The sequence below is a fragment of the Chironomus tepperi genome, unplaced genomic scaffold (assembly GCF_022539635.2).
Source record: "Chironomus tepperi strain 1889 unplaced genomic scaffold, CSIRO-AGI_Ctep_v1 contig_445, whole genome shotgun sequence".
NCBI lineage: Eukaryota > Metazoa > Arthropoda > Insecta > Diptera > Chironomidae > Chironomus > Chironomus tepperi.
The window spans coordinates 6,644,733-6,665,030 of record NW_027226567.1 but is presented as its reverse complement, the minus strand read 5'-3'; the positions used below and the strand labels follow the sequence as shown (position 1 = coordinate 6,665,030).

The 20,298-nt window shown below is 34.6% G+C and overlaps 1 protein-coding gene across 3 annotated transcripts in view; it reads right to left on the bottom strand.

The window, feature by feature from the left end:
- The window catches only part of LOC139098360 (TOX high mobility group box family member 3-like), a 72,667-nt gene that overhangs the window by 11,137 nt on the left and 41,232 nt on the right, over positions 1-20,298 (bottom strand). For all 3 annotated transcript variants that reach the window (XM_070650536.1, XM_070650534.1, XM_070650535.1), the window contains exons 5-6: positions 9,152-9,303; positions 4,074-4,209 (exon numbers count right to left, since the gene is read on the bottom strand). In XM_070650536.1, coding sequence (XP_070506637.1) covers positions 4,074-4,209; positions 9,152-9,303 — 288 coding nt within the window. The remainder of the gene's footprint in view (positions 1-4,073; positions 4,210-9,151; positions 9,304-20,298) is intronic.

The following is a 20,298-nucleotide window of genomic DNA, read 5'->3' as shown; positions in this document are numbered from 1 at the left end:
CATAACAGATAAATTACAATAATTAAAATCCAATGAAAGTCGTCTTCAATTGCAAGCCATTAAATGACCATTACGCTTTAATAATGGAGATTTAAAGAATCTGCATGTAATTATTTCTATTCAACAATTATTTCATAATCAACAGCCTGATCAACACCCAAACAAACCTCCAAAACCCAACATTTTCATTGAAAAACTTGCTCTTAAAAACATATTAAAAATTATTTTTTTGTTCACAATTCACCGATCATCGTGTGCTGGAGAAAAAAAAAGAAGTGAGAAAGAGAGAGAGAGAGTGAAAAAAAAGCAAAGTAAAATAAAATTATGATTAAGAGCAAGCAGGTGCAGTCCAGGATGAATAAATAACATTTCATAACTTTTTTTATTTTCTTTTTTTTTTATCCAATTTCTTTCTCTCTCACTTCCACCTATTGCCTGGTGAATTGCATGGAGAAACAAAGTCGTTGGTGTTTGTTTTGGAAAACAAAATTAATAAACAACACGTTTTATAGCTTCATAGGAAAAATGGAGCCATTTTTATATACCATTTGGTTGTTTATTTTTCTTTTTTTTTTACATCCATGAGGAAAATATTGGAGATGGAAAAATATTATTAATAATTTTTTTTTTGTGTTTTTTATACACACAACATTCTCCAATTTTTTCGAAAAAATAATCTCCGATTTAACATCCATAATTAATTGTAAAAAGAGATTTAAAGCACCTGCTGGACGATCTATATTTATATGAGTTACTAGAGATAATATTTGCTTCTTTTTTTTATCTACAGAATAAATGGATTGGTTGTAGCATTTGGCTGGACAAAATTAGAAAAAATAAGAGAATGTTTTCCTCGCTCTGCTGTTGGAGATTTTAAATCGATTATTTTAGATTATTTTATCATTTTTAGCTGTAAATGTGGGTTGTGGACTTTTTAAGATGGAAATTTAGTCAGCTGTTGGGAGATTATTTAGAATATGTTAGAAAATGAGGCTGATGCATTGATTTGCTTTAGATGGTCTATGACATGGCGACTATTGGAAATTCTTCAGTCTCCCCATCCATACACGCTCTGCCACCGCTAGTTAATGTGGATGCGGAAGTTACAAATTTATGGCGTTTTAAATTATTTCCTTGAATCTTAAAACGCGACGTATACCTTTCAGTAGTACCATAATTTACAATGTAGTGTTGACGGCATGACGTGGGGGTGTCCTAACGACAACAAGACGAGTGACTATGGCTGATTTTCACAGCGAAAAATGATTATGGACTCCTAAAGGTGGCCAACGCACAATGCATGCAGCTTTAGCTCCCTAGCTTAGCTACACTATATACCAACCTCACTTTGTCGCAAGACCGTCAATCTAAGTCACATAGTGAGAAAGAGTCGAATGAGGCTATGGTTAATACAGGATATGTTGGGCTAGCAAGCTTTCATTCTTAACTACAAGCTAAGAAACCAAATAGAAGGGCATATATCACAATTCAATAATGGTTTCCGATGCCGAGATATAAATCGGTCTACAGAATTTCTTTCGAGACTCCAAAAACTTCCTACAATTGATCTGTAGGACCAGCGAAGTAAGTAAGTAAGCACAATGAAATTCCCAACAACTGTACTTCAGATAAATCCCTAACATTAGATTCCTATTAAAATAGTTCTTATTTCACAATTTTCAAAATATCTAATTTCATAAAAACCTTGTGTTCATATAAGCATCCATCACATGAATTAGTTCATAAGTGTTTCAAGAGTGTATACATCACTAAATCATAAAAACAAGTATGTTAAAGAAAAATATTCTCTTTGATCGCAGTTCAGAGGGCAGCATTTTAAAATGTTTTGATTAGAATTTAAATTATGAGTGTATCGCATCTTGTTTTAGTGCTTACAACTGTTGGATATTAGTTATGTTTCTATATGACTAGTAAGACATTAGGGAATTATGATCAAATGAGACATTTTATGAATGTTTAATGATTTTTTGAATCTTTTAAAATTAAGAGTTGGAAATTGACTCGGATTTTGGATGGAAAAGTCGACTTGACTCCATATGAAGTTCCAATCAACTTCAAGATATTTTAAAATTTTAATCCAATTCGAAATATTAAATTTGCACAGTAATTTAAACACAAACTATTCCCCTTTTACTGCATTTCTTGCGACCACATTGTGTAATATATTGACTAAACCTAACCGCAATTAATTTTAATTTGACTTTACAAAAACTTTTTCTCGTGCACCAAAAATTACCACAAAATTTCTTACTCGACTTGAAATAACTATTTTAACCGAAAGAAAATGGCAAGTTTTTACTTGTCACATAAAAAACCTCATCATGAAGATAAAGTTGAAGTCATACAGAGAATATACCCGAAAATTTAATTTTCTATCCCGAGCGATGCAAATGAAGAAGGATCCTAAAACCAAATAAGGTTCAAGGAATACTGCCAACCCGACGCCAAAGCGGTCGATCATTGTTTGCCGACCTAGTTTATAATTAATCATCATCGTGTCCAATTAGGCCGTTAAAGCTCTTTAGACGCTTTTAAGAAAGCGTCCAATGAACTCATGAACGTTATGGTACCAAATGGAAGCCGCCAAATTTTGGCAGCTATATGGATGTCAAGTGGATGCGGTTTCCAATTTGGCAGCCATATGGACGTTAAACAGTGGCAGCTTCAATTTTGGCAGTCATATGGACCCCAAGCTGAGGTGACTTTCATGTGGTGTTAATAAAAGAGGTTCAATGAAGCAACATGTCGTAGGACACTAATGAAGGAATGCCAGTTAGATGCCAAAATTGAGAATTTGTACAAGCTTTGTGATTCGGTCAGCGATAGAGTTATAAAAAATGCCATCTGTAGCAACTTAAGCTCCAAGTTAGAGCATGGAAGCATTAAGTATGTAAGTAATGGATCCTTATACCTCCTTGATGCAGTATTTGTGTCGCTCGGGCATGTCACATAAAATGAGCCACCACTGCAACCCCTCCAACCATCTTGTACAAATTTAAAAGCATTTTTCTTTAAATTAAAATAGATGAAAATTGTCAATGATCTGAACATATAAAATGATATGCATAAAAAAAATAATCGTCAGTTCCAATGCAATGTTGATAAAAAAATATTCTTGTTGAATTTTCACATATGGAAATTTTTCCACCCACCCTACCCAATTGCTTCATCTTCCTATTTTATTTTTTTTTCTAGAGCAATTCGATTTTCTTCTGAATTTTCTATGTCATTAAAACTTGAAATGTAATTTCATTTCAATTTTCTCATTCCTCCTCCAACCCCAAAATGACAACCCCAACAGCCACCACCCAGTTCGAAGAAGAAGTTGATGGCTGAGTGTGAGGAAGAAATGTCACGATGATGGAAGCAATGGCAGCAACAGCAGAAAATGAAGAGAAAAAAAAAACTATTTTTTCAATTCAATAAAATGTCAGCAATCGTAATGGTTGATGGAATGAATTTGACATGGTTCAGGGGATACACGTTGGAAAATATTGGATGTGATGAATAATTTTGGTTGTGGCTGTGCATGTTTTTTGGGGGAAATATAAGATTAAACATTTGGTTTCTTCTAGGTTTTAAGGTTCAAAGTAACCGAGTAGTTGATCCGATCAGCACACGTTGTAATGTTGTCATTATGGCAACAAGATGGCAGTATCCTGAAGGCTAAGTTGGAGCCAATCGAGTAAAACAACCTAGTCTGCTTAATTCAACGAATACTGCCATCCCGATGCTAAAGCGGTCGATCATCGTGTGCCAATCGGGCTAATAATCATCATCATGTCCAATTATCCTGTAGAATCTCTTTTAAGACATCATGGAAGGAAGCTGTCGATCAAGAGATTATAGCACTTGGAATCGGGAATTCTTAAGCGTTAGCCAGCGATAGAGCTAGTTCTAGGCGACATCTGACGGAGTCCATGGATCACAATTGATCCGTAAGACTAGAGAAGTAAGTAATTCAAATTAAGCACCAAAATAAGTATCCTCAACTTAATCCTCATTAAGCTTTTGTCCCATAAAACCCTCAAATAACAACATCTTATACTTACATTTTTATGATCGGGTGCCAGCACGTCCCACATAGATGCGACAATTTTTGAAACCTCACCGAACGATGCATTTGGATTCTGTCCTTTAATTGAGGCTTGAGTGTCACGGAAAAATAGAGCATATGCTGATACAGGTCTGTAAAGAATAAGAAATTAAATTTAATTAAATTTTTTTTTATATTCATTTTATTTATCGTCGTAATCATCATCAATGTTAATGATGATCTGTATCTTAATGTCATATTATTATTATTAACGCATGTAAATTGTTGAGAATGAGAATAAGAAGTAAGAAGATGTAAAGCAACAGCAGTCGATAATTGGCAAAAATTATTTTCAAATTTGTATTCCATTAACGTCTTCAAATGGAGCGGAATTAACATTTTCATAATCTTTTTAGCATGTTTTTGTGTGGATGTGAGTATGGAATGCAGGTTGGTGATTATGGCTGGATGTCCGATTTGGAATATTGTTGAAAAATATAAAAAAAATACCAGGTAAAAAACAACAGGATGAATGGAAATTTCTTATTTGAATATTGGGATTTGAACCCACACTTAGAGACCATAACTTCATGATCTTACAACTGTCTGTATCAAAATTCATGACAAAATCACCTTATTATGTATGCATCATCTGATAACGCCTTATTTCAATCAAACTCTACCAACATCCCCATACTCAATTCATTTTTATTCTCATTATGCATTTTACCTCGAAGGCACAAAAAGCATTTCCCCATCTCGTACCTCTATCCGTAGCCTCATCATCATCATCTATAATATTTAAACATACTCACGTATACACACAAATAGTTATCATACAACTAATAGTGGTAATAACAATAATATTCTTAAATATTATTCAAGTTAAGTAATAGTAAGACATTGAAAGGCGACGCAAGTATGCGAGATAAAAAAAGAAAAAATTTCTCTAAATATTTCCCCTCAAATTGTTTACTATTTCCATTCTAATGGGAGCATCGGATAAAAACAATAAGAGCAAGTGGAAAAATCAGCAAAGAAGCACGTATTGATGCTGAATTGTTTATCAAAAAATATACACACTTCGACTTGCATTGAAAGTTGTAAAAAAAGTTTTTTAGAACTAAAGTGAAATGGAAGTATTTTTTTTTTTTCGGGAAGATAAGGCATGTTTACTAAGGAATTCTTAGAGTGATAACTCATGAATGATTGGTATTGATGATATGAGTTGTGCTTTTTGTCATGTTTTTATTCATAAATTATGAGTATGAGACATGATCGTAAATTATGAAATGGATAAAGTTTTTGAAGTGTTGTTTTCGATAGACAGGATTGAGATTGGAAGTGAGACTGTATTGAGTGAGGGGGGAGGGGGAGGCATAGGGATGAGAAGAGGTTGAATGTTAAGGATTTGGTGTTTGATAGTTGATGCTTGCGTACTTTATAAATTCAAGGATTAATGGATGTATGTAGATATTTATGGAAGTTGTAGTTAAAGGCACTTTTCAGCTTTTCTAACTAATCAGCCCCAAGCGGGCAAATGCTTTCAAGAGTAGAGTAAGCTAAGAGCAGCGCTCACGATAATGCTCATTTAGCATACTTAAGGTGATCATAGGCCTTGTCAGTTAAGGAGCAGTATGATTTAGATAGCTATTATGTCAAGATATGCTCCTGTATGGACAAAACCCGAAAGTACTAGTCATTAACTGGCCTTTAACTAGTTATAACTAGCAATTTACCTAGTAAAGCATCTCATTTCCGTAATCTGGTAAAATATTGCTCTGAACTTGATAATTGTTCTTATTTCTAGCACTGAACTAACTTTTTACTGATTAGGGCTTAGTTTTGGGTAATTTAGAACTTTATGCTAAGTCGATTCAAATTTTATATCAACTCGAGACTATTTCATACAAAATTCGAGTCGACTTCGAGCTCTGATGTTAAGCACATACCAGATTGTACAAAACAAGATATTTTCAATTTGAAAGGATCCTAACTTAAAGATTCTGCCAGATTCTACCATCAAATACCCAAAACTACACCTCAAGTTACCATCCCAAGACACCAACAATCTCTCTCCATACAACACAGTAAATTCCAAACTTTTAAATATTTCATTTTACATCGCATCAAAGTAGATACAAAATTTATTGATTTTTTCCTTGCCTTCCTTCCACCATCGTTTGAAAAGTTTTGGAATTTACTTAAAGAACGACAGAGCGAAATGTGGTGGGGTTGTCTTGTAGTTGGTGGTAAATAATCTCAAATGATAACTTTTTCATCCACCATTCTTCTCGAAAATCTTTCTTGTTACTTCTAAACAAGACACAGAGTGATTAAACTTTTTCAATCAAAAGATTGTGAAGCAGATTTTTGTTTTTTTCTTCTTCTTTTTTTAGCTTTTGCGGGTGAATGAAAAGTTTTTATTTTTAGTTTTGGCTTCTTTTTTCAATCAAGATTTGAAATTGTATATATAGATATAGAAGGCAACACATTCACAGAAAGTGTAGAGACAACAACAAAAAAAAGGGAAGTAATTTGAAAATGGCTCGACTTAATCCTCCCTTATGCTCATTCACATGCAATCATAAAAATGAGAAAATCAACAAAAATTTCGTTAGGGGGTCGTTTGCTTATTTTGAGTTCAATCCCAGGTCATATATTGTTGAATTTTCGAAGCTGGGTTTTTAGATCTTTAGCACACAAGGTTATGCAAAGTGTACAAGGCGCACACGTATTTTTACTAGGTACATCAAGTCTTATGACGGACTCGTGTCTTTGCAATGTGTAGAGCTTGCAAGTGGTTCAGATTCCCATTTTAAGCTGGATGTGCTGCGACTTACAGCTTAAAATGGGGCCAGCTCTATACTGGAGGTAGAGCGTAATAAGTGGAAGTGAGATTTTGACAAGACTCAAACAATCAAGAGATTTCATGAAGACATTGTTTTGGAGCGGCGAAAGGGAAATTGAGGAAGCGGAATTCTGACTCCGAAGTTGACCAAATTTACCAAGTCTATATCTTCTCGTGGTATTCCCTGATATCACTAAATGTACTGCTTATAATCGAGCTATATGAGTATCGATAAGTACATTAATTGAGTATGCTCCACATAGAAACATAGTTACAGTAAGTAAGTAAGGGAAGTTGGGAGGGTAGTCAAAATGACAATATTTTGCGGTACGCAATACGTGAACGACCCCCCTTGGAGATTCAGACAAGAAAAAACAACAAATGAAAATTGTTTTTTATCTTATTTCTTTTTTTAAGGAGCAAAAGCAGCACACAAATTTGCCATACAAAAATAAAAACAACAACAACAATTTGTAAGCAATTCCGCAATAACGAGGCCAAAAAAAAGCAAAATTGTGGAGGAAGAATAAGGAAAATTGTTATTTTCTTATCATCGCCTCGTACAAATTGAATTTGAATTAAACATAAGCAGCTGGGAGCCCCAAAAAACTAAACAGCCAAAAAGCTATTTTTGGGGGGTCGTCTTTGATGTTGTGAATTTGTAAAAAAGGAAGATACTTTTATGCTCATCGAAAAGGATTCTCTCCCTCAATTGCCATTTTCCCAAGAAATTTAATACTTTTTTTTTATCAATTTAAAAATTATATTTGATTTTCCCAATTTTCTTCTTTTATCCCTGTATTATTGTGTATTCTATAGCGGCACTTTAAAGGCAAAAGAAGAAGAACGACACCCCGCAAAAAAAATGAACCTTTCCAATTAGTTTGTTTAGCAATTTCCTCTCGGATTTTCCCAATTTTCCTTTTCATTTTAAGTGAGACTATAGGATGGAGATGAAAAAGGACAACAGTCACTTTGAAGGAGAGAAAATTAGATTTTTTTTCGTCCCTTTTTTTTCATCTTGTTTTAAGAATTTTTCACTGCTTTGTTTTTGTGTAATTTAAGGTATTTGAATGTCGTTTGGTTATAGATTGTCTGACTGATGATGGCTCAAATTTATTGGTGTATTTTATCAATTTATCCCTTGAGGTATATGACGTAGAATTGGAGCTAGACTAGCATAACTCTGAATTTAAGTCAGATTCGATGAAATCCGACTTTAAGTCAGGGTTAAGTTGACCTGGTATCGAATTTTCAATCATTTATATGATGTGTGCTTTCTGAGTATGATATGCATTAGCTTTGGCTTATATTGAGTCTAATCCATAACAGGCTAGGTGCATGCTTGCATGAACTTGCTCAATTTAAATAGTTAAGCATGTCCACGAGTGTCAGTTTACTCTGCTTTTGAGAATGATCTTTGCCTGCTAGGGTAAACTTTCAATTGTTCTAATCACAAAGAAACATGCAATCTATGGACATTTTAAGTATGTAGATGTCGTGTCAACTATCCTGATCAACCCTTTATTTTGTCATAAACTTGACAATTATAAAATATGTCATAAAATGTCAAGTTTGCAAGTTGACATAAGATCAACTAATAGCATTCTATTGCACTCGGACTGATTAAATCGATAAATTCCTAATCTAGTTCCATTTGGCCTTAATATCAGCTTCCGAATATCAATATTACTTCCAAGAATACCTTAAACTTTTTCATCATAAATGCATACCCACACAGTACCTTCACTACCAATAAATCTCTAAATAATATCTATAAGAAACCACATGGGTCATCAAATCTCTTCAATAAACTCTTTTTACAACTAAATCTCATCCATCTTATTATTCATAAATGCGTAAATACCTTTTTACACCCAATTACTTTTTCTACTGACTACCCCCACGTCAGATTCACAAGCTTTGTCTCTTCTTCTTTTTCTTCTCAAAAAAATAGGGGAAGGCAAGAAGTATAAAAAAAAAATAAATCTTTGTAGTCAAATTCATAACGACAAAAAAGGAATCTCCTTTTTTTGTGCGAATGAAGGCAGAAAAAAAGGGATATTCGTGCGACCTGTTGAGAACTTTTCAAATTATCCCTAATTTATTTTCACAAAATCACTTACGACGAGAAAAGATTAAGGAGGAAGTTTTCTTTCCATCCTCAAACCCACAGACTTAAAACAGACAAAAAGCATCATGAATCGACATAACAAGCAATTTGTAAGGCAAAAAAAACTTACTTTTGTGGCTCATTTGGATCCTTTTTCTTCTTCTTTTTCGATGTCTTCGGCTTACGTGCTGGAGCTGCTTTAGCCTTCATTGTACTGTTATTGCGATTTGGTGAATCATTTCCAATGTAAGGGTCTGGTGATGGACGTTTGAATGTATTGGCCTGTGGAGAGGGATAAGACAGAGAATATATTATAATGAGATTTTTTGTGGTTTGATTATTAAGGCTAATTATGCTAAGTGTGAGGATTTAAGAAAATTGATATGAGTCACGCAATTTACACTTTGTTTTTTGTGATGGATCAGGTGGATGGGATGTGGATGTGGAGTATAAGTTAATTAAGTTTGACTTTTTGAGAATTTAAGGAATTTCGGTAGAATTTTCAATACAATAATTTAAGTTTTTTTTAGAGTCATTCATAAATTCAGCTAAAATATGGATTTTCATACTCCCCGAAATAGACCGACTCTGAACTGTTGCATGACCCAGATATACCAATGCAATATACCTAGCCACGATTTGTTTCTCGCAAATACAGATTTGGAAAGACTAGAAATAGTGAAAAATGCACCCGGATATCGACCAGAATTTCCTTGGGAATCGAACCCGAGTCATCAGGTTCGGTATGCTGACACACTAACCACAAGGCCACTGTTGCATTTTCGCGACCTTAGTTCAAGTGACATCAAGTCCCAAACCATCTTTCACTAAATTAGAATTGACTCATTTAGGTGTCCATGCTCTGTGTCAGTCCGTAGTTAGATCTAGACTTGAGTTTGACAATTCCCATAATTCATATCACAAATCTAGCAATTTGTTGTTTAAGCAACATTACTTAAATAACCCCCTCAACTAGTAAATTCAATAAATAATCCATTCCAAAAAGCTTTGCAATCTATTGATTTTCCAGTCAACTCCAAATTTATTTATAGCTTCACAAACCAATATTTGCCGTAATCAGCAAACATTATCTATAATTATTTCGTTAATATCCCCACAAAATATCCGGAGTTCACGTCGGTCCGTCAAAGGGAACAGACGTGTTTTTGATTCGCTCCGCAATTAATTCAAAATTCTCAAAAGCTCCAGATAACAACAACAGAGATTAAAGTTTCGAATCTCAGTTCAACTTGTTCAGACGTGTTTTGACTTGTTCGGCAAAATGGTAGAAACAACAACAAATCTCAACAACGAGGAAAGTAACCAAAAACTTTCGGAAAAACAACCTGAATCTCAACAACAAGATTCAGCACCCGTGACAACTCTCATCACCGAGGATATAAACAACGAAAAGCAACATGACATTGAGATGGAAAATCTCAAAACAAAACAGACAACAATGGATCAATTCGTCCAACCATTAAGGGCAGAAAAACGTCGCAGCCAACTTGAAATCTTCAGTGCGCCAGCCAAAAAGATATCTAGTGCTAGCAAAAAGAAAGATGACAACAAAAAACAATTTGACTTCTCAAATGCCAGGACGAATCTGTACGATGACAGATTGTTCAACTTCAGCGGAGATAACAGCAAAGCACCAGAACAACCAAAACAAAGTGAAATATCATCATCATCGAAAGACAACAACGTAACATCACAGCAGAAACCAAAACCACCACCGATCCATATAACTAGTGGTGGAGGACAGGAGATCAGAAGGTTGATGAACCAGATCAACAACCAACCCAGGAGTTTTATGATCAACGTCAAAAAGGATAAACTCAAAACAAAAGTTGTATCAACGGAGAGTTGGGACGACTACGACAGATTCATCAAACTCCTCAGAGAAAAACAACACCACTTTCACACCTATGCAAACCAGGAACCACAGATGAAATTCGTGCTCTACGGACTTCCAATGATGGAGATCGTAGACTTGGAAAAGGAGTTGAAAACGGAAAACATATCACCAGTTAAAATTGTCAAAATGACAATGAAACAAAGGAGACACGAAAACGACGACGACCAGAACTACCTTCTGTATTTTAATAAAGTACAGGAAGGTAACATTTTGGAAAACCTTCGAAAGGTTAACTGTGTCTACGGCTTCAAAGTAAAATGGGCTAAATACAACAACAAGCGTAACGGACCTTCTTTCTGTTCGAAATGTTTGCAGTTTGGTCATGGACAACGTGGTTGTAACAAACCACTAATCTGTTTCAGATGCTCTGAACAGCATGATTCAAAAACCTGTCCTTACATTTCGATTGAAACCTACAAGGTCCCAATCGAAAAACTAAAGTGTCACTTCTGCGGCGAGAAACATACAGCAATCTCACAAGAATGCAACATCAGGAAACAAATAATCGAGAAGTGGAAAGCTAAATCAATGAACGACAACAACCGAAATCAAAACAGACCATCAGGTGAACAACAAAGGAATTCACGAAATCCTGCTGGACAACAAAGGAATTCACGAAATCCTGCTGGACAACAAAGGAATGCTCCACCAACATCAAAAGCAGGTGAACGATCAGGCGGATCTGATCAATTTACATCACAAAGACCAGCTAGGAGTATCCCAGAACCGGTACCAACAACATCTAGAAAACCAGCTTCTGAAACCTCCGCACCAGTCACCATAAAATCGCAAAATAATCATCCACAACAGAAACCCTCAAATCAGGGAAATCAAAACAAAACACGAAGAAACAGGAGAAGGGGAAGGAATGGAAATAACAACAGGTCAAAGCCAAAGAGCAATAACAATCATCAACAGAACTCAACGCAGGTTGTAGAAATTATGGACCTAGACTTCAATTCACTAACCTTGGAAACAAACAAGGTCGATCCTGAACCTTCATCCAGTGGTAATACAAAGGAACAAATTTCACCAGCCCAAGGCACAATCGATGAATGCATGTTCTTCATCAACTCATTCATCGAAATCATCACCAAAAAGCCAGAGTACCTAAAAGAGGAACAGGTACAACAAGCCATCGGCCAAAAAGTTGCCAAAATCTACATGAGTCAACATGGATTGTAGTCACCAAAGAATCAACGTAATTTACTGGAATGCTAACAGCCTTGCAGATAAGATGTTAGCATTTCTCGACTACCTCAGCATGCAAAACGTTGATGTTGCGTGCATATCGGAAACATTCCTAAAACCAAACTCCAAAGTAGACTCGCATCCTGACTACGTAATTCATCGATTTGATCGCATTGATAGACCAAAAGGTGGTGTTGCGATCATTGTCAAAAGAAATCTAAAACATCAGCTTCAACCAAGTTACAACACAAAGCTAATAGAATGCATCGGAATAAAAGTCTTCATCAACGAATCAATAAGCTGCCACATCCTCTCCGTCTATCTTCCAGGAGGAAGCAAAGGAAGGGAAATAGACGATCATCTAAGAGATGACATCAACAAAATAACAAACATCAGAGGAAACTACTACATCTGCGGAGACTTCAATGCAAAACATCGAGAGTGGAATTGCAACGTAGCAAACAAAGCCGGGACAATACTACAGGATATGTCCGGGGAGTTCATGATCTACTACCCCGATTCACCAACGTATTATCCAGAAGATCCGACGAAATCTGTATCAACAATCGACCTAATGCTCTCAAATTCCAGTCTGAACACTACAGAACTAAAATGCACAGAGGCAATGAGTGACCATTGCGCTGTGTATTTTCAAATCAGGACATCCAAAGTTGACAGAACAGACAACACAGTTTACAGATATGACTACAGAAATGCCAACTGGAAAAAATTTAAATCTTATATAACTCGTCGCATCGAAGACAGCACTCTGGAAAACCCGTGCAACACCGTAGAGGAGATAGAACATCATATCAAAGTATTCTCAGAACTCATCATGGATTCAAGAAACAAAACTGTGAAGAAGAGAAAGATCAACTTTGAATCGACAAAGCTCACACCAGAAATCAAAGACTTAATCAGGACGAAAAGAAGTCTTCGACGAAGATGGCAACGTAGCAGAGATAATCAAATCAAAACTGAATTAAACATTCTACAGAAAGTCATCAAAGACAAAATTAAGGAACTCAAGAATACAAACTGGAATAAGCGGCTTTCAGAAATCCAACCATCAAACCAAACAGTCTGGAGGATTGCAAAGCATTGCAAGAAAGGTTCAAAATCGATGCCACCGCTGATTGATGCAGATAGAACATTCATCACTAATAAGGAAAAAGCCAGCGTTCTCAGTGACTATTTTCGTAAAGCTCACGAAAATCCACTTGAGGACAACAACCCAGTACATACCCAGGAAGTAGACAACGCAGTGAAGGAAACATTGGAAGGAGGAAATAGTGACTGCACAGAACTTACAAATGTAGAGGAAATATCATACATTGTAAGAAATCTGAAAAATCCTAAAGCACCAGGATTAGACGATGTCAACAACATACTCCTCAAAAATCTTCCACCAAAAGGCTTCGAATATTTGAAGTTCATCATCAACACGTGTCTCAAACTTAACTATTTTCCGAAAGTTTGGAAAAAAGCTAAAGTAATCCCGATCCCAAAACCTGGCAAACCAGCAAACGAAGTGAGCAGCTATAGGCCAATAAGCTTGCTTAGTTCCCTAAGCAAAATATTGGAGAGAGTATTGCTGAATAGAATAAACGAGCATCTGGAGGATAACAACATCATTCCGACTCAACAGTGTGGCTTTCGCACAGGACGATCAACATCTCACCAACTCATCAAAGTAATCAAAACAGCAAAGGAAAACATAAGCAGGAAGAAATCAACAGGAATGATCTTCCTAGATGTGGAGAAAGCATTTGACAGAGTCTGGCATAACGGACTCCTGTTTAAAATGATCAAATTAGGGTTTCCACTACCACTTATAAAAACTGTAAGATCTTTCCTAAGTGAAAGAACTTACTCAGTTTTTATTAAAGGTCAGTTCTCAGAAACCAATGAAATCAAATTCGGAGTACCACAAGGAGCAGTGCTTTCACCAACTCTCTACAACATCTACACATATGATATTGTAAGAGAAACAACCAACAATATCGCACTCTTCGCAGATGATACTGCATTGTATCATTCTGCAGAAAACTCAGCCGATATTGTAACACATCTACAACACACTGGAAGAAAAGTACAACAATACATGAACAAATGGAAAATAAATCTCAACAAACAGAAGACTCAAGCCTTATTCATCACAAATAGGTACTCCAGGCAACTTCCAAGAGACAACATCAAATTCCTCAACGAAAACATCAAATGGGAAACCGAAGCTAAATATCTGGGAATGATAATCGACAAGAGAGTGACATTAAAGCAGCATGTAGAATATGTGACCAACAGAGCTCACACTGCACTAAGACTACTTTATCCCCTCATCAGCAGGAACTCACATCTCGACGTTCGAAACAAACTTCTCATCTACAAGCTAGCCGTGAGACCCATCTTCACATACGGCTGTCCAGCATATGAACGGATGGCAAAAACACATCTACAAAAACTACAAGTACTACAAAACAAATTCTTGAGAATTGTTCTCAACAAAACAAGTTATGAAAGGATATCAGATCTACATACTGAAGCAAAAATACCCTCTATTGAGGACTACGTCGGAAAGTTGCAAGCGAACTTCAACACTCGTCTTGCGTCGCGAAACACCGAATAAACCACAACATAAATTAAAGCAAAACAATTTCAAAATAAAATCAAAAACTAAGTGATGAAGGCGATAAGTCAGAATCCTTTAAAAATTTAAATACAAATAAAATGTATCCAAACTTTGTACATAATTAAGTTAAAAATTTAATGAATAAAAAGTTTATTTTTAAAAAAAAAACCACAAAATATCCAGTTTTTTTTTGTTACTTAACCTTTCCCATTTTTATTATCGCTCAAGTTTCAATAAAAAATAATTGCATTTCATAATTCGCGTTTGTCCAAAGATTATATGTAACAATTATTTATGTATTAAACAAATATCAATAACCTGTTATAGTCGCGTATATGACAACTTTCATAATACTCTAATATACAACATTTCATAATGAAAAATCGATAAATTTTTGACTTTTATCGCATTTCAGTTTTTCCTTCCTTTTTTTTTTGTATACCCATTTCTGTCTTTGTCTTTCTCACACTCGTACTTTGCTCCTTCCATAAGTCAGCAGAAATAAAAAAAAAAAATTTCCGATCACATCACGGTTACAATATCGAAAGGAAAAAAGCAATTTAAAATGGCAAAAACTGTCATAAATCATAATAAAAGCAATAAATTTTCATTTCACTGCACGTTTACAGCATAAAAATTGTATAAATCTTCAGTCAGCTAGCGAGCAGCTCCAGTAGAAAGAAATTTTTTTTTTATTCTCCTCTCTTTTTCTGTGATTTCAATTTTTTTTATGATGAATTTATACTTTTTTTTTGTTTCATTTTTAATTCAATTAAATCAAATATTGCAATGTCTGATAATTTTAGGTTCCGTTCATTGTTTTTCGTGCCTTTATATCGATATATATATTTTTTATTATAAATAATTCAAATGAATACATTTAAAACATGTAGGTTTTTGATTTATGAAATAATGATAGTAAAAATTGAGTCAATAATTGCAAAAAGTCAGTTAACGGATGTGATAATAGCGCATTATTTACAGGAAGTAAAAATGCATAGAATTGGAGATATTTTAATAAATGTGTTGAGAAATATTTATATGAGAATTATGGATGTTTTGATGGTTTTCCTGTTTCCTGATCGATTGATTCTTATTGGCTGCTAACTTTTAATGCTAAATTGCAGATTTGTGATTAAGGAAAGGAATTAACAAACGTTTCTGAGCAATATATTGTGGGAAGCCTCATTTTCTTCAGTCAAATAGGTTGAAAGCTGCATCAATGGAGCATTCAGGACATCCTAAAGAATATCGAATGTTTGGTAACAAGAAAGCAACTTTGAAGTGCTCTAGAAACTATAATATGCAGCATATGACAAATTGGAAGCTGTATACCAGCTGTATACTTCACTGGAAATTCATAGAATTGGTTGAAATGATCAAGGAATTGTTGATCAGTTCCATTCCTTTACTAAAACTGTATCTGAATCTCTCCAACAATCTACCGATACTTAAATCGAATACCACAAGTCAGTTGATCGATCCAAAATTCAGCACCAGCCCGAGATGACTCTGGTGCTCTCATAATACTGAATTCAAACCAAATCTAGGACAAAGTCAGAGTCACGACGGTCTGTTCCATAATCTTTGATCGATAGACTGATCTATGCTATATCAAATAAGTACAAATCATTCCAAAATGCATATCCAATCTCATTATATTCCCATTAAAATAGCACATTAAAATCAACCTTATATAATAATAAAATGCAAACAACGGAAAGGGAAATGAAGGGAAGAGCTGTAGCTGTTTATCTTTAACATTTAAATCTTTTTATATTTTTTGGCATTGACATGAAACCTTTCAGTATTTAACAGTCACAATAATATTTTTTTCGATGTCTCATTTAAGCCATGATGAGCACATGTGTCTGTGACACAACGATAAATCGACGCACACATAAAAAAAAGCAAAAAACTATAACTAATCCAATTAATTAAATTGGAAATAAAAAGCTGAAATTGACGGAAAGGCAAAAGACAACAGAAAAGAAGGGGAAATAAAGGTCAAATAAGTCAAATTCATTCATTGTCATGAGTCTCAAGGTTCTCTGTGACTATACTTTTTTTAAATTCTTTATTCTCTGATAGTTGTTGTTGCAATTTTTTTATGCAATGCTGTATTTAGACACGGAATCGTAAATCAATTGCATAATAACATAAGTTTAAGTTTAATACTGCAATATACTGCAATACACGGTGTATTGTAGTAAACAAAAAAATGTAGAGGCATTATTTGCATAATATTCTGCCTGCATATATTGGGTTTATTCAGTTGGAAAAGTGCAATCATCGATAAACATCTAAGAATCGACCATCGCTGTATATATTTTTTGGATTAATAAAAGAAGAGATAAATAACATCATCATATGAACTATAAAGTTGTGGATTGATATCTCTATGTATGTAATTAAATACTTGTTAGAGGAATGACTTGAGGATTAATTGTTATTGTCATTTCCTTGACATACTTTTAGATTTTTTTAAAATTTATCGACAATAGAATGTAATGAAGTGAGAGAAGGAGATGGATATAGAGGAAAAAAAATTAAAAAAATTTATTTTGATTGCAGTGCTTTGGCTAAAATATGTTTGTCTTTGGGGATTCCATAGTTCCGTGATTATTGGATGGCCGATTCGTGGACTTTTGGATATAAAAAGCTTGAATGTTTTGAAATGACTAGATGTGGGCATTAGACGCATTTAAACTAGAGTTAAATGGTTTAATGATTTCAGGCGCATTTACACTAGAGCTTCATATTCAGGCCGTGACAGAGCCTTCTTCATTTGTGTCGTTCGGGCAGGTCCCCTCAAACTAAAATCATAATTAGTCGCATTCACATTAAAGCTTATCGCTCAGTTGTCTTCAAATTAAAGCGATTTCTTGAGGTGCTTGAGGTCACATGATAAGCCGCATTCAAACTAAGGATTCATGTTCAGATGGCTTCAAATTAGGTCTGCATAATCAAGTGCATTCAAACTTGAGTTTTTTACCAAGTGATTCAGGGATAATCACACTAAAGCTTCATGTGTAGGTGTCATAAAATTAGAGCCACATTTTAGGGTTTATTTACATTAGAATTACATGTTCAGGTGCCTTTAAATTAGTGCTATATGTGCTGTTGCCATCAAACTTCTCCAAATGGACAAGGCTGTAATTAGTCAATTTTATATCTAGTAATAAACTCGACATTTGGGTAACATGCAATAATATGTCAAGTTTATAACTAGACATCCTGTTGATTAATCGACGAACTTGTTCCACTCGGGTCCACTACCATGTTCAGGAACCTTTATACATCAGCTATATGATCAAATCCTATCACACCCGAATTTGAGACTTCTTAAGAACCCCTAAAAAAAATTCAAATCCTCTATTCCTCACTCCACCAATATGTAATAAGTCGAACAACGAAAAGCATTTATTCATCCATTCATTCATTCATCTAACTATCTATCGATCTCTGTCTATTTAGTTTCTTCTATTTCCTCACTCGACTACATTTTTTTTTCTTTGCTTACTCACTAATCTATCTTCAATTGTGAGAAACGAGAATTGTGTCTTGTTAGTGTCAATTAGTGGATTTAATCAGCTTTGATAGATTCTTGTATGCTCTATATATATAGACTATTTTTTTTTTGTATTTTCTAGATCAATAAAGAGTAAAATATTTATTCAGCAAAGAGATAGAACGAGGTTCATGGTGGAATAAATAGGAGCTGCATATAAAAGAAGTTGATTGAAATTCAATGCAATTTTAATGGAGATGTTGAGGAGAATAAAAATGCACTGATTTTTTCTTTATGGAATTTACTAACGTTTCGGGCTGACGGCGACGATGATTTTGATTTTATAAACAGCGATAAAAGGAGAGAAAATATTTCATAATTTGTAGCACATGCATTCTAATCATCTACAGTCGTAATGATGTTATTCACACAACATTTTGTACTTCCTTGTTATTCTTCGTGCAGTAAATCCATAATAAGATGAGAATAATAGGTGAAAAGAGTCGTCATAAATTTTAGATTTGATGTAGCGCTGTTTTCGCATGATTGGAAATTGCGATCATTTTATGGATATCTACATGATTTTAAGTATTCTGTCATGTATTGCCGAATATGTCAATGCAGAAATCAAGTCTCAATGACCGAATAGATAAGCAACGGACCAGAAATCTGAAAAATTCGAGTTCAACTTTCGTCAAGTTCCCAATTTTCAATCTAACAAGGATCCAGCTATAATAATTAACACTCAATATCCAGTCATGATATCTCAAGACCAAGCAACTTTAAGTCAGTCACTAGGAAACAACAGCTTATCCCACAAATTCAAAACCAAGCTCACCTTCGGGGACAAATCACGTTAAAAATCAGAACAAATAAACAAAAAAAAAAAAATAACATGAATCGCATAAATCTCCAACTGTCAACACATAAAGCATTCAGCATTCATATACAAAAAAAATCCATGTTCACATGACATAAAGCTATCAAAGTGGCATAAATCAAGCACATGTGAGAGAAAATGAAGGAAAATATAAAGGCCGAGACAATTGACATAGGAGAGAAGTAAAAATGGACAATAATTAGGCCTTTGTTATGTTTTCAATGCGAAGTTACATAAGATCTTACTTCTTGTGTCTGTCTCCTTTTATTTTCATTTTCATTTGCCTTGAAACATCATGATTTCGATCATTTATTAGTGCTTAATATTTATTTTAAATTGGGTGATGTTGAATTGAATATGATAAAGCAGCAGAAGAAGAAGAAGGAGAAATAAATCAAACAAAAGGAAAGAACCTTGAGATGATAGGAAAGTGGAGCTCTTTAAAAAATATAAAAATCCATTATTCATTCCATCAAGCAATCTCAATTTAAATGCTTTTCAATGCTTCAATTAAAAAAAATATTTTATTTAAAGTCGCAGTTCATGGATATTCATTAATTAGATTTTTTATTGCAATTTAGTTTCTCTTGCTGGCTTTCGTCGTCGTTGTGCTTTTTTTCTTCTTTAAAGTTTAATTCTTTAATGTACCGAGCAGTACATGACTTGGTATGGGGATTTAAATATTGTAGCTATAAATAGCAAAATTATGGACTAGTAAGAGGGGTGTTTTCTAAGTTAGAGCCTTTGGGGTCTTAAATTCAAGTCTATCCAAGACTTCATACAAAATTCGAGTTCTGCTTGCATCCTTAGCTTATGTTGAGACACAAACCATCTTGATCAGCACAAAACAGTCAATAAAGGCCTTAAAAAGTCAAAATAGATTTCAAATTCAGCAATTTAATTGCTCTGACTCTTCAGCTACTGTTTAATAACCACTTGATCTATCAAACCTCAAAAAACCTTGCACCATGTCCCTCAATGTTGAAAATGACTGTATAGTCCTTAATATCCCGAGCTGACCGAAGGTTTTGAAGAATAGAGCTGTCTTTAGTCATTCCCTACGCGCGGCAATGTGCCCAGCCAAGAAAGTAAGTATGTCCCTCAATATCCCCATTCCATCCCCTACATCCCGGTCTCAAGCCTTTAAA